Source organism: Manis pentadactyla, chromosome 12, assembly GCF_030020395.1.
Source record: "Manis pentadactyla isolate mManPen7 chromosome 12, mManPen7.hap1, whole genome shotgun sequence".
NCBI lineage: Eukaryota > Metazoa > Chordata > Mammalia > Pholidota > Manidae > Manis > Manis pentadactyla.
Window position 1 is genome coordinate 44,688,864 of NC_080030.1, and position 14,758 is coordinate 44,703,621.

General features: G+C 39.6%; 1 protein-coding gene across 3 annotated transcripts in view; it reads right to left on the reverse strand.

Annotated features, from left to right (window-relative positions):
* The window catches only part of SASH1 (SAM and SH3 domain containing 1), a 180,310-nt gene that overhangs the window by 88,400 nt on the left and 77,152 nt on the right, over positions 1-14,758 (reverse strand). For all 3 annotated transcript variants that reach the window (XM_057489115.1, XM_057489116.1, XM_036906907.2), the window contains exons 3-4: positions 4,373-4,423; positions 4,199-4,248 (exon numbers count right to left, since the gene is read on the reverse strand). In XM_057489115.1, the coding sequence (XP_057345098.1) occupies positions 4,199-4,248; positions 4,373-4,423 (101 nt within the window). The remainder of the gene's footprint in view (positions 1-4,198; positions 4,249-4,372; positions 4,424-14,758) is intronic.

A 14,758-nucleotide genomic window follows, 5' to 3' on the forward strand; every position in this document is an offset into this window, starting at 1 on the left:
TTCTGAAGGATGTGCCTGTGGCCTTTTGCTCTTCTACTTTCTTCCCTTCACCTTGTTTTCCCTTCCCACCTGGAAGATGCAGCAGTCACTTTAAAACCAGGACAAGCAAAAAGCAAAAACAAAACAAAACACCAAATGTAGCCTGGGTTTCTGAACTCTTACCTGAGCCTCCCCACAGAACAAGGGTGTATCTGATGACCCCTATACTTGTTTATGCCACTCCTTATTGCACTTTCTATTACTTGCAGCTAAATTCATTCCTAATAGATACAGTTGTAGAGATATTTCCCAGCAAAAAAAACCTGGCTTTCTAGATATTCCTGAGACAACCAATGAGTAACAAGAAATTTAACTAATGATCACCTATTCAGCCAGCTGACACAAACTCCAGGTGGGTGTAAAAAAGTAGACAGCGTCCTCGGTAGGCAAGGCAAACAGATATAAATAGAAGATGCTCAAATGAAAGCTAACTTGGCCTTGTTTATTACATTCCAGTGAAAGCATCTAGAAGGACCAGTCGGATCGTAAGAAAATAAGGATGAATGGGCCCTTTGTCAAAGGCACAGGGGCAGGTCTGTCTGTCTGTCTATCCATCTGTCTTGTCAATGGGTTTCAGCCCTGGACAAGTTCACTATGGATTCAATGTGACCAAAGAAATGATAGTAGGACATTCTTGGGGTGAAAGGGTTATACCCAACTTTATTTCCACTGTGACAGGTCAATCACTAGAATCCTGCCCACTCAAAGCGAGTCTGCATGCAGCAGGCCAGTCTCTGCCTCTGGGCCTCTCCACCCCCACAGCCATCTCAGCCCCTGTCCTCAGCGCTACCACCACTCCAGTCTTGTCTCTGCTCTCCCGCAGCCTTGCCCATACCACTGTGCTGCCCAGAGCACTAGGCAGAGCTCCTTATATAGAGTCAATAACAACGTATTGCCCACACATGTGTAGTGAGCTAGGTGACCAGGGCCAGGTGAGAATCCTGGCCATAGGAACCTTCACTTTATCCACACCATCTATCCTGCAGGTCATTTCTACAGGCCAAGCACAGCCCCAGCACCCCATATGGCAGGGCATCCAGGGCAGCGATGGCGAGCACACTAGACTTTTCCTGCTGTCTACCCCGGAAGATCAGGATTGTAAACCTTGCTAAATGCTGAATACCCTGGAAGAGGTGATGTATTTTTTAGCAATCAGACATTTGCATAATTAGTGCCTGATACTTTCCTTAGAATGGATTTTAACTACAGGATAAGAGAGGGAGGAAGATGTCCTAGGGTCCCTGAATCAACTGGGCAGGAATGGGGGAACTGTGGATGGAGAAGGCAGCTCCTACACAACTGATCACCATCTGTGCCTCTCTTTCCAAGGGCAGGCTGCTGGAGGACTTGTCCGCTTTTGTTCACTCTGTTCCCTTGCCTTCTGAAGGAGATTCCTGCCCAGAACACAACACTGCTGACTCAGAATGATATTCTGATTGGTAGATACTTTGCAGGCAGACACGAACCAGACATAAGCAGCTGCTTTGCCAGGTCATCTTCCAGGGCTTGCAAAGCTACCAGCACATATTTTGATCTGAATAATGGCAGGATTTTGCATTTCAAAGTACTTGCATTTTCAAGTACTAAAATACAAATATTTCGATATAAACACTGCATCAAACCTACTCAGAATATAATCTGATCTAGCGCATCCAAATATCCAAATGATACCTCACTCATTTTTTTAAAAAATCCTTTCTGGAGATTTAATCCAATGTCATTATCAATTAGTAATAAGTATCAACCACTTAGGAACCCTCACAGGGAAAATTGATTGTGGCAAGAATCCTTAAAGAGATCTAAAACCACCGATAAAAGTTTGATGAGGAACAAGATATATACACAGTCTTAGATTATCTCCCCACAGAATATTTATTAAATGCAAAGGGAACACTGTAACTTCTCAGAAGAAACCTGGCAGATATCACCTTAATCAAATGAGCAAAATTAACATCACCAATGTTAATGAGACAAACTGACATCAAGATGTAACGTATGGAGGAGAACATAATGTCAAAACGCAACGTCAAAATGCATTACCTAGATCTTAAAAGAAACCTAGACTAATGACTATTTCACAAGACAACTAGCTTATGCTTTTAGACAAAGAAAGGCCAAGAAATCTTTTGGAATTAAATATGACAAGAGGCATGAAATGTAAATGCTCTGATTTTTTTTTAAGTGTGGGATTAAAAGAAAATACTATAGGAAACATTATTGGTTCAATTAAGAGAAACCTGACTATGAACTGCACATCAGGAAAATCACTAACTTACTCTCAAATAGTTTAGCAATAGCAAGAACAATTAGTGATATTATGTAAGTGTGTGTGTGTGTGTGTGTGTGTGTGTGTGTGTGTAAGAGAAAGCAACAACATGCAAATTGGTGAGTCTAAGCAAAAGTTATATGGGAGGGCACTGTATAAGTCTTGCAACTTTACTGTAATTTTAAAGTTTTTCAAGTATTTTTTTAAATAAGAGGGTAAACAAAAAAAAGAGTGCCATAGGTTTTGAAAAACATGAATAGGGAAATGAAGGACTAAATGAATTAAAACTTTCAAATTATTTAGTCACACCTTAATTTAAGTAAACCATTTACAAAATAGAAGCAAAATGGCAGTATTACAGATGAAAGGTTTGGGCTTGTCAACAGCAGTGTGAGTGCATGTGTTCAAAATTTTTCATTAACCTCAGAGGAGGCTGCCAGTCTCTCTTGGCCACAACAGTAATGCCACATTATATACTAAATGAAAGATATAAACATGGAAGGAATGACTACCTTCAATTGAGGGGAAGAAGAAATACCCAGCCTAAGATTAGTATCAACTTGGTGAGTCACTTCCTTTAGGACAGGCAAACATTTCTTGTTCCCTGAAGGATTCAGAAACTGAGAGAACACCTGGGTTCCCAGGCTGAATCATGCCAGAGGTAGCAAACTAGGTCAGAAGAACCTACAGCCCATTCACTCAATGCTCCTGCCCCCACTTGGCTCAACGTGACCATGGTACCTCCAATTTCAAAGTCAATGTCAACTCAAATCTGTTGTATATTTCAGCCTCCACACTACTAAGCTGCTGAGACAAAGAAGATTCATATTCATGGCACATCTACCCTCTAACCTTGAGTGGGCAATGACCTTGATTTTCTTTTGCTCATCACCCCCAGTGTTCCTCATTCCTGAACCCAATCTGCTTAGCCACTTAAATTAAGAACCAAAGCTTTGGCAGCCTTCCCTCCCTGAAGCTGTGTCTGGGCCAGCAGCACACAAACGTGGAAGGATTAGGCAGAGCTGTGCTGTGAAGTACACACACACACTCTCCCAACGTGTGCTTTTCATTCCAGAAATACTTTATTCCTCAGCCACTTCAATGCCTCTCCTGGCATGAAACAGTGTAAGTGGCTCTGTGCCAAAGGAAGTGTCTGTTTAAAGATGTGGACTTGCTTAAAATTTCTTTACCTCAATCATAAATAGAACTGTCTAGTAAAATTATGATGGACAGTTAAAAAAGGGAAAGGGTATATGAAAAACAACATTTGTTTCATTTTTTAAAGTTGCCTAAAAGAAATACTGGAAATACAAGATAAAACATAGAATTATCTTCCGTGAGAGTAAAATTACAGAGTCCAAGTTAGGAGGACAAGTAAACAAAAATATTACCTTTGACAGGAAAGGTTCTAAGCATTTGCCATCTTCTGTCACAAGCATTTATTCTTATTTTAAGGTCACCCACCAAAGCAAGAGGCAGAGGAGCATTTCTAATGATTGCTTTACTTTGGAATGCATTTTATTTTTTTACTTTGCCTTTTTATGTCTTTCATCCTTTATCAAAACTGATGTGAAAGAAGAAAACCTATTCTGGTTGACTTAACTGTCCTTTCCCTTTCTCCATGCTCACTTCCAAATATTTATTTAGGGTCCACTCAAACAAGCAACGTTCAATCAGTCACTTTTTGCTGAATCCTATGAATCAACAGCTGAATTACAAAACATACTCTTGTCCACCTCCATATATATGCACACGCACACAACATGTAAGGAATATGACATCTAAGCTCCATAGGACATACGCAACACCATCACCCACTTGACTTCCATCAGCATGGACCTAAAAGACACCTTCACAGAAATTCTGACCCTGGGCAGAGGGAGGAACACTTACTTTCTTTCCACTTCTGGTGTTGAAACAGCACTACAGAAGCCAAGTGACTCCTAGGAGAGAAGATTTCAGAGCGTCAGTGCAGGCAGAGCAGCAGGCTTCATCTGATTTGTACAGAATATCACTTTTTAAAAAATGGCAGAAGCAAAAATAGAAGATTAAAGTCATTGTGCTTACTTCGAGCTGGGACCGCAGCTGAAGTGACGTGGAGCTGGCATCAGGTTTCTCCTAAAACAGAACAGATGCTGGTTTAATGAGACTTCCAAATGTGGCATACACCAGAAAGATAAATAGATATGTAAGAAGAGATGAAGGGATTTGGGAAATGCTAGGGTACTGTGGGAGGAGATGGCAGGGATAAACAGATATTCTGGAAAAACTAAAGTTTTTTAAAAATTAAGAGCTGTAGCTTCTTAAAATTGAGTTGTTTTCCAAACTTCATCCCTTGACATTGCTGACAATTTATTGCGGAAGAAAGAAGCACAGTCCAACTGAAGGGTACTGACAGTTAATGGTGAAATAATTCTCTGAATGTGATGAAGCCGTTACTGGGACACAGTACTTACTGCGACCCATTTGCATTCAGGTTTTCAGTAACAGCAGAGTTCCAGTCTGATTTAAAAGTTCCAAATGTATTCAGACTAGTTAGTAATGTAGGGCTAGTTGTGTCTTTAGGAAGGTAGAAAGCTAACTTGGTATCACAGCCCTAAAACTCACCAAGCTCCTATAATAGAAATGAACTGGCCTCGCTGAAAATTTTAAAGCAAGATTCCTCAGCATCCAGTTAATCAATGAAACATGCATCATACTATGAAAACACTGAAAATTCATCAGATCATCAAGTGGCAAACAAATCAAATAATTTTAGCCGTAATACCGCATCGTATGACACTTCATTTTACAGTTAAGAAAACCATAGCCCCTTTGAAAGAAAAAAGTGAGAGATAAACCAGTTACTCAGGATGAAAATAATACAATGAAACCAGCTTTGGCAGCAAGATAGGAAAATTACAGTATTAGAAGTGCTGAACATACTGTGAGAAAACAAGAGTTAGACTGGTGATCAGAGCACAGAGCAAGACACTGATCCTCTTCGTAAGCTGAGAATAATTCTAAGCCTAAATAGATGCTGCTGTGGAGGTCCTCATCAAAGCGTGATCCACAGTCCAGAGTGGACCCCAGCTGATCATCAAATCACAAGCAGGATGATGAGCAGTTTCAGTATTGCTAACATGTAAGTTTGATATATCATACTCATTATGAGTCTTCCAATAATCTACTGTGTTCTTTGTAATTGTTATATTCTTCAGAACTGCACATGCACTATGAGAAGACTGGTGAGTCTCAGCTAACATTCAGGAAATGGGAACAGGTAATCTCAAATTACTAATTTTCACTTGCATTTAATGTTCAATTTATTAAAGTAGCCTATTTCATCACTAGCATGATTATAAAACTAGACCAGTATTTTAAAAATTTAGAATGAAATACTAAAAAATAAGTATGACTCAGTAAATTCATACATGTAAACAGGTAACAGGAATTCAGTAGAAATAATAGACTTATAAAGTGAACATGCTAGGGTGAGTTAATCTGGAAACAACATGCTTTTGGACAAGCAGATGGAAAGAGAAGTGTCTTCATGGACTGGCAACCCACTCACCCCTGGGATGAGTGGGTTTGTCATGAAAAAAACACCAGTGTGGCATGAAGCCCCACAGAACTTATCCCTGGTTAACACTGTCCTGGTTTTTACTGCCCTCTTTGTTCATAACAGACAAACGTGCATTTCTGTCCCGAACGTGATACACCATTTTTACAAAACAATGTATGGAAATGTTTGAGTTACATTTCAAATCCAACTGGTATGACATCAGACTCAGATGTAATCCACAAGGGGCTATGAATTCAGAGGTTCCCGGTGCTTAGAGGAACCAATGTCCTGACACCTAACCTCTTGGCATCACGTAGAGAAATTTACAGACTTAACTGCAGGAGGTAAGCAATGGTTTGGTTCCAATTTTTTTCATCCTAAATCCTCCTGTTCAGGAGTCAATATGGAAGCTTCAGAATGATGATCAAATTTTTAGCTCCTCTGAAATTTTCTCTGAAAACTGCCCTTTTAACACCCAGACCATGTCATTCCATAACCATCAAGAAAAAATAACTGATCCACCTCCCTCCCTTCTACCCTTCTTACCTTTTCTTCAAACCTTAAGTCTCTGCCTCACTAGGTAAGCATCCATGATAGGAAATTACCTGCTTTTATTGCATATTTTATCTGCATTTTCCTAATAAATTTTATTTATCGAGTGCATCATTTATCACTCTGTACCATAAACATAACATTTTACAGTCTATTATGCAAAATGAACCTGCTCCTGCATACAAAGCAGGTGCTTGTTAACAATGATACTAAATGTTTGGTGAGCAGAAAGTAACATTCTCAATTCATCTTCACATCTTAGTTTGTTACTTGTAAGACATTTGACCGTCTTTTAGCAAATTTTGGGGAAACTGGTTGGGGGTGTAGTTTGATGTTTAATGTATTAAAACTGTTCCTTTAAAATAATGAACCCAGTTAGTATTTTCATACAGAACATCCTTTCAGCAGGAAAAGATGTTAAACAGGAGATCCTATACAGTGATATTAGTGGTTTTTTCCTCCAAAACATGACTCAAAAATTATGTTTTTCAGAGTAAATCTTACTAATTTCAACTCTCAAGGAAAGACTACCATCATCATTAAGAGGCATTTCTTAGAGCAAACATATCCTAAACTAAAAATATTACACAACTGAGGAGAAACCTGTAAAATTATTCACTGAGTTAAGGACTTATATGATGCTTGAAGAGAAAATGAAATGGACTACTGGTACGATTCCATTATCGTGACACTGATGGATGTCATGTGGTTTCAATGACAGAAGTGCAGAAGAGTAATTACTAATTACTGTCATCTATGTGTGAATATTATAAACTATTTAAGATATACAAAAATATGTCATAAAAATATATAGCAAGCCCACCATCTAGCCGGAGAAATGCAACATTACAAATACAGTAAAGCTATCAAGTGGCTGATAAACATTTGGGCAAAACACCTGTACACAGAGTATGAAACTTAGTCTTGATAGATTGGTATCAGACACCTAAAGGAAGATGTGCTGGACAACTCTTAAGTCTACATATATATTACTGAAAAATAATTTTTTGTTCATGGCACAATATGAAGTGAAAAGTGTGACGGAATCAGACAGAAGGTCCTCCAGCTGTATGTACAGCAATAAAGGACGTTCCTTATCAAATAAAGCAGCAGGGATTCCGGACAGAATGGGAGGAGAAAGGCTCCTTGGTATCTCCTTTCCTGTCCAGTCTACAGATTAGGACACGCCTTTTCTGGTCCCATTCAGTTAGTGTATTGGAGGGGAGTGGGGATAGGAAGCAATGGTTCTGGAGTTCCAGCAGGGAAGGAAGGTCTTAATGAAGGCAGAAGGTGGACTAAGCAGAATTAAAGAGATTATCTGATTGCCCACCTACAAACTATTTTACTCAGGGAAGAAATGATGGTTCCACAACAGAACTCCTGACTTGGAAGTCATCAGGTTGATGGAAACAGTACAAATTCTAATACCATCAAAACACAGTCAGTCACTGAGTATATATGTATGTATCTTTTGGGCGTGTTATGGAAACAGATTATCACTGAAAAATAAGATTCTTTTCTCCATCAACGACATAGGCTGACTGTTCAAGTTACTACTGCTGTGTAACAAATCATCCCAAACTTAAGTCACATAAACCAACAAGCATTTTATTATACTCACAGATCTTGTGGATAAGAATCAGAAAGGGTACAGAAGGAAAAGCTTATCTCTGCTCCATGATGCCTGGGGCTTCAACTGGTAAGGTTAAAATGGTGGGAGTGATTTGATGTGTGGAGCTACAATTATTAGCAAGCTCACATGCTCACATGTCTGGAGGCTGATGTTGGCTAACGGCTGGGACCTGCACAGCCGAACACCTATACCTGGGTGTTCCATGTATTTCCTTGTCTTACTCACACAGGATGTTGGGTTTCAAGAGAAAGCATACCAAGAGACCCAGGCAGAAGCTGTTTTACCTTTTGTAACATAGCCTCATCTGCTGGAGTCACAAGCTCTCCCAGATGCGAGAGGGTACGCAGTCCCCATTTCTCAGCAAGAGGAGAGAAATGTCAAAGTCACATGGTAGAAAGGGCACTGGGATGGAAGATACATTATGACCCACCTTGGAAACTACAGTGAGCCACACTGACTGCCGAGGACATGGGAGCTCACATAAATATTCCAAAGGAGGAGTCGGATGAGACTATTTATTCATGACAACACCCATCCATACGGATTCTTTGGTGATTTCTGTAGAGTTTATTTAAGTAGCTTATCTTGGCAACACATTTTTAACCTGAACCTATCATGTAAAGGTTGAAATAATCATGTTTTAGGCTACAATTATTATCTTTCTTTTCTTTCAAACTTATTACTATAGAAAATCTCAAACACATCAAAGTAAAGCGTATAATGAGCTCCCAAATTCCTGTTACCCAGCTTCAACAACTATCCACTCAAGGGCAAGTTTGTTTTACCTAAACCTTCACATGTACTCCACCCCATTTTAATTTGACAAAAATCCCAGATATCATGAAATATCACAGTTTTTAATGTTAAGGTTTAGCTATTGGGGTTCCTTAAACCCTAACTGCAGCTCAATCATGAGTAAATGGCTCAATCACCAAGAATTTGACTCTTCCCTAGCACAGGAGGACTCTGGTCATTGCAGAAGAAAAAAACCCATATACAACAAATTTAGATATTTCACCTAAATGGTGCAAAAGAATATGAAGAAATGTATTCAAAACTGAATTTAACCAAAGAGTTCACTAGAAAAGTACTACTGTTTCCCAAGTATAAATGTATCATCCTAACACATTTTGAGTACAATATGCTCATTGACTTTGCATGTGACAGTATTATTCTAAGCAGTATTTGGTGAGTGATGACTCTGTAATTCAGTCCTTGTTACATATGGGTATCCAGAGAGCCACACAACACTGGTGGCTGAACCTGAGCCTAAAATGCTACGGTAAAGTATTGTAATTTAGTTAACATTTACAATTAAATTAAATAAGTGAATGCATGGAATTTGATCTATGGATTAAACAGTTCATCATTAAGCCTCCTATGGATACCTTTGTTAAGAATGACAAATATCATTAATACTACAAACTCTTACTGAGTTTGTAAATTACAAATGCCCAAGGAAACCTCCCTAACTTAATGAAGTAAAACAGTACAAGCTAAATCAACATACAAATATAGCCCAACATATGTACATGTATGTGTGCATGCATAGTGAAGAGACTGACAGGATATATATATCAAGTCGTAAATTTCCTAATGCTTACGTTCTCTTTGCACTTCTTTACAGATATGTAGTCTTGCATTATACCTTTGTAATATTTTTCTAATGTAAGATCAGCTTAAAAATACAATCTCCAGATCCCATTTACTTTTAAATTATCTACATGTATGTTCGTAAATGTGTGAGAAAATATCTGAAAGGATTCTTATTCACCAATGATTACTTTGCAAAGTCCACTATATAGCTCAGTTTTGACACATTTTCTCAAGCATGCACTACTTTTGTGTTTTTTGAAAAACAGTGGAAGTTTCAAAAATTAAATCTGATAAATGCTAGTTTTATCCCAACAATTAATTTTTAAAACTTTAGAAATTTTAAGACTTAATTTCTCAAATTAGATAGTGCTCTAAATTAAAATACTTTCTTAAGGTGTTAAAATTTTTAGTAACCAGTGTCACAGAAAGCTATGCATACATTTCATGATTAATAGTGAAGGTCCAAGATGATTTTAGAGATGACCTCATATTCATATTTTGACTGAACAAAACTAAACTATGGTACTGCATAGTTTTTTAGAAAAGGAATCAGAAAACTAAAAAATTACCTGGGAAGTGGGAGTGGCTGAAATCCATAGCTTGTCAACTTGGACAATATCTGGAAACAATAATTCCCTAAATGTTTATTATGTGAAACATAGAAGGGAAAAGAGAAGAAATTTTCCAGAAGAAATCAGTGGTTTGCCAAAGTCAAAACTAAAACCAAAATGTGTGGACACGTGTGCTTCCACCTGCTTGTGCATGTGCAAATGTGCCTACAGACACACTAACAGGGCATAGGCCAATTATAAAACCAAGACTCTGACCCTGACTGACTCCATTTTTACTCTGAAGTGTTCCAACCCTCCGTGCAATACACCAGAGTAAAAACTCAGGGCAGAAGGTCCTGGAAAACAATTATCATGCCTTTATCTCCACTCTGACTGCTCCCACTTTCTTGTGGAAATCCACGTCTCCTCCTTTAATGCTGCCAGTGCTCAAAACCAAATGAACTTTACAGCTGGAAAAGCAGGAAGGATAAACCCCTCTCTTTTTCCAAAAGCAGAGAGGAAAAACACCAGGCACCTATCAGCTCAGCCAAGCGCCAAGTCCTCCTCCTCCTCCTCCTCCTCAGGGGTACAGGAAGGAGGAGTGGACCAACCAAGAGGACTGCATGCTTAGCAGTATCAGCCTGCAAGTACAGTGCCACATGCTACCACTGGTGTGCCTCGGTAACCGCAGGGACCATGCTCTGAACTGCCACTGCTGGTGGCCAATTTGACAACTCACATGGTATCGAGCACACTGTCCAAGAAGACTGGGAACGCAGTTGGCAATTACACTCCCCACTTGTCTGACTTCTCCATGCCCAGTCAAGCAATGGGGCATGTGTTTACCAGGATTTAAACCTCAACATTTTCTCAGGAGTTTTCTCACTTCCCATCAAATCAGCGACCAAGAGATGTTGCTTCTGCCTTTGGAGGGTTTCTTGCACCCAACCAACCCATCCCATTCCCGGAGCCATCGGCTTCTTTGCCCTCCTCCGCCTCTCAGGCACCTGGACACATGCAGAGTGCAGGGGGGAGCCATTCCGGTGCTGCTCCCACTAGTGAGACCTTTAGACTTTGGTTTGGTTTTATTTTGTTTGGTCTTCCAATGGCAAAAGAAACAGACCATTTGATTATCTTTAGGTTCCCTTTTGAGTCTAAAACCCTCTGGTGAAGCAATGCCAGCCCATCCAGTTCCTACTGTCAAATAAATCTTCTTGAAATAGTACTCTACGTCCTTGTTATGTAAAGTGTGATCCATGCATGGTGAGTATTACAATCACCTGCAGGCTTGTTAGAAAGGCACTCTAGCGCCCCACTCCCAAACCCCTTGAATTGCAACCTGCAGTTTGCCAACATCCCCAAGTGATCTGTATGCTCATTTCTTCTGAGCTGCACACTGCTTGCTTTGCACTTTGTATCCTTTCTGTTACAAAATCTTTCCAACTGTGGAAACACAATCTTGACAGGAGAAAATCCACATTTCTGAAGGAGAGGCCCTTCCACTACTGACTTGATCTAAACCCTCTCCTTAGAGAACCGCCCGCTGCCCCCAGAGAACATGCTGCCCTGCTGTTTGTTTTACTTTTGCTTATACTCCCTGGAATGTCCTTCTTCCTGTCCCTCTAGCCCTAGTCACCCTTTACATCCAACTCCAAAACCACCTCCTGTTAAACCTTTCCTGCCCAACTGTGATTTAAAAGACACGCCAAGTTCATTTACAACAATAACTAACTATACCACCTATTAAATGTCCCTATGAGAAGCCACTCTTCCACTCACTTATTCGTATCTTATTCCTTCAACTAGACTAGAAATGCCCTCTTAAAAGGGATTCATTGTATCCTCTTAACACACACAACATGTTCTCTGCACAAGAGAAGTACTTGCTGGAGATCTACTGGTTTGATTTGTTTAAATTGGGTTATTTTGCCAGTAACTCTGACTCTTCTATTAATTTTGTTTGCAATTTCACTGACTGGACACGTATTTTCATGCTTTTAAGACTTACTTTTGGGTTACAGAGTTACACTGGTAAGTAATTCAGCAAACACTGAATAAGATCTATAACTTAGATTTAGAAGAACTTAAAAAGAAAATGCTGTAGTGTTGAAATCACACTTAGGGTAAAATCTGCAGTGGCTAGTGCGTCTAACTCCAACCCTCCACCTTTCACCTTTTCATGTCTTACTTCACCCAAACTGTCACAGGTGAGACAGGAGATGGGAGTCGTTTTCAGGCTCCTCTAAGCTCATGGCCTGGCATATGAAGTATTTTTCTAACGAGCAAAAGTAAATGGAAAACTGCTCTCATTCCCACATCAAAGAAGAAAGGTTCCAAGGGGAAGTTATGTTCACAGTTGAATGCTATTCTACTAACTGCAACCTTAAAACCTATCCATAATGAAGAGACAGATGAATTTCTAGAAGCCATGGTAAGAAAAAAAAACAAAAAACAAAAAACAAAAAATGAAAGTGGCAACTCCCAATTGGCCATTAATACTTTGTAGGAAAATAATTAAGTCTTCTTGCACATTACTCTATATTCTGTACAAATTCTTGACATATTTATTTAGACCTCATCATGTTCCAAAAAATGATTTAAGACGGCTTACAAAACTTCAGTTCAAGGCTACAAGAAAAAGTCTGATGTAAGTGATACAAAGGGGGGAAATCAAGACTGTATGGTAAACTTGGCCTAGGAGTTAGGTTAGCTCACAAAATGCGGGCCATGGTATCCTACACGAAGAGATGGACCACACATTTTGGGTTAAACTTTGTAAGGTTTAAAAAGCAAAGAAGGAAAAGCAATCAGTTGCAAGATTAATGGTATACATGCTTTTATGTTTCAAGGTATTTACAATATTCGCTGCTCTGGCAAGTGAGACCTTCTCCTCTGGCTTCTGGCAGGAAGGACACTACATTACAGTGACCAGCAGCACAGGCATGTCCCTGTAGAACTTATTTTGCCCTGTAAGTGCTTTAACCTTGCAAAGCTGGAGGCAGGCCTGAGACCCTGTAGGGAAAATCAAGGGGGCTTTCCAGGAGACAACCCTCAAGTGCACACCCACCTATCTATCAGAAGTTGTCATGGGGATACCCAGGGCAGAGGCTGACCTCTGCTGTTGTGAAGCGTGGCTGTGATTAAACACACAGGAGTCAGTAAAAGGTAGGTGAACTGGTTAAATTCAGGGATAATTCGGATCTAAGAGTGTCAGGCTTGATGCTCTCATGTCTCATGTCTTTACAACAAGGTAGTACGGTTCTTTAATTTCTACAGTCTTAGGAAATAACATACTACATTTTTAGTCTACAATTTTAATAATGTTGGATGCATATCACATACCAAGCATCTTGCACAGAGGTAAGAGTAAGATCCAGACCATGATGTGACAGCAGATCATTTCTATATGACAAGTCATTTAGAAGAAGGTACCTTTTACTAAGAACCAAACTAACACGAGTATCATGTCATAGAAATATAAATACTAATTGGCACAGTGTCAGTGAAGATATTTCAAACAAGCTGTATAACTCGATCTTTCATTTTACTAGTAGGACTTGGCTCAGTGACACTGACATACAAATGGCCCCTGCATTTCCCAGTGGCAGGCATCATGTCACCTGGCCACTCTAGATGGTATCACCATCCATCAAGTCCATCCATCCCACTGTTGTAAGGACAGTGTGGAGTGATCCACACCCACAAGACAATGTTCTGAGTACATATGGTTGCTGATTGGAGCTGACTAACCCGGAACAAAAGGGACCACAAGCAAGTCACTGGACCCAGTTACTTTGACTTTGTTTCTCCCCATATCCTCTTTGATCGAATCATTCCTTAATTTTAAACCTCTTTACTGAGCACATGCCATATGCTAAGCACTGCTCTAGTCAAGAAGGATAGAACAAGGAAAAAGGTAGTCATGCCTTCACAGAGATTACAGTCTCGTGATTCTAAAGTTCCACATGGGAACCATTTGCACTCAGTGTCTAAACCACAGGCCCAGTAACGCTCCTCCTGTTCTGGCACCAGGTAGGTGTGATGTCTGGGTAGCCGTGCGCAGCTCCAGATGTCACATTTTCCAGAGGATAATGAAAACCAGGAGAACCTTCACAGGCGTGGTGTCTGGAAAGGGGATCATATCAACAAGGTCAACTGGAGAAACTAGGCTTCCAGACACTGAGGGCAGAGAGCTGCCTGGCACAGTTTCCCAAGGTGGCACAGTGACAATGGTAGCACCCTGTACCTTGGGGGATGCTGGGGAGGATGTGAGGTGGAAAACATTTATTACATTTTTAAAATAATATATAAGGATGATAAAGAAAATTCAGAGTATTACTGAAAGTAATTAAATACTGTGTTGCTATAAAACTTTCAAATAAAATCTTCTTCATTTTAAAAAACAGAACCTTGAGCTTACTTACTTGAAATTAACTTTTTACAAAATTAGGTTAGATGTTTGAAATGACTATAAACTACTCTAGGTCAAAACTTTTAATGATGAGCTCTTGATGTTCTCGTTGGTCACTACTGACAAGGAATTTTACTCACATAACTAAGTGATAAAAATCATCTTA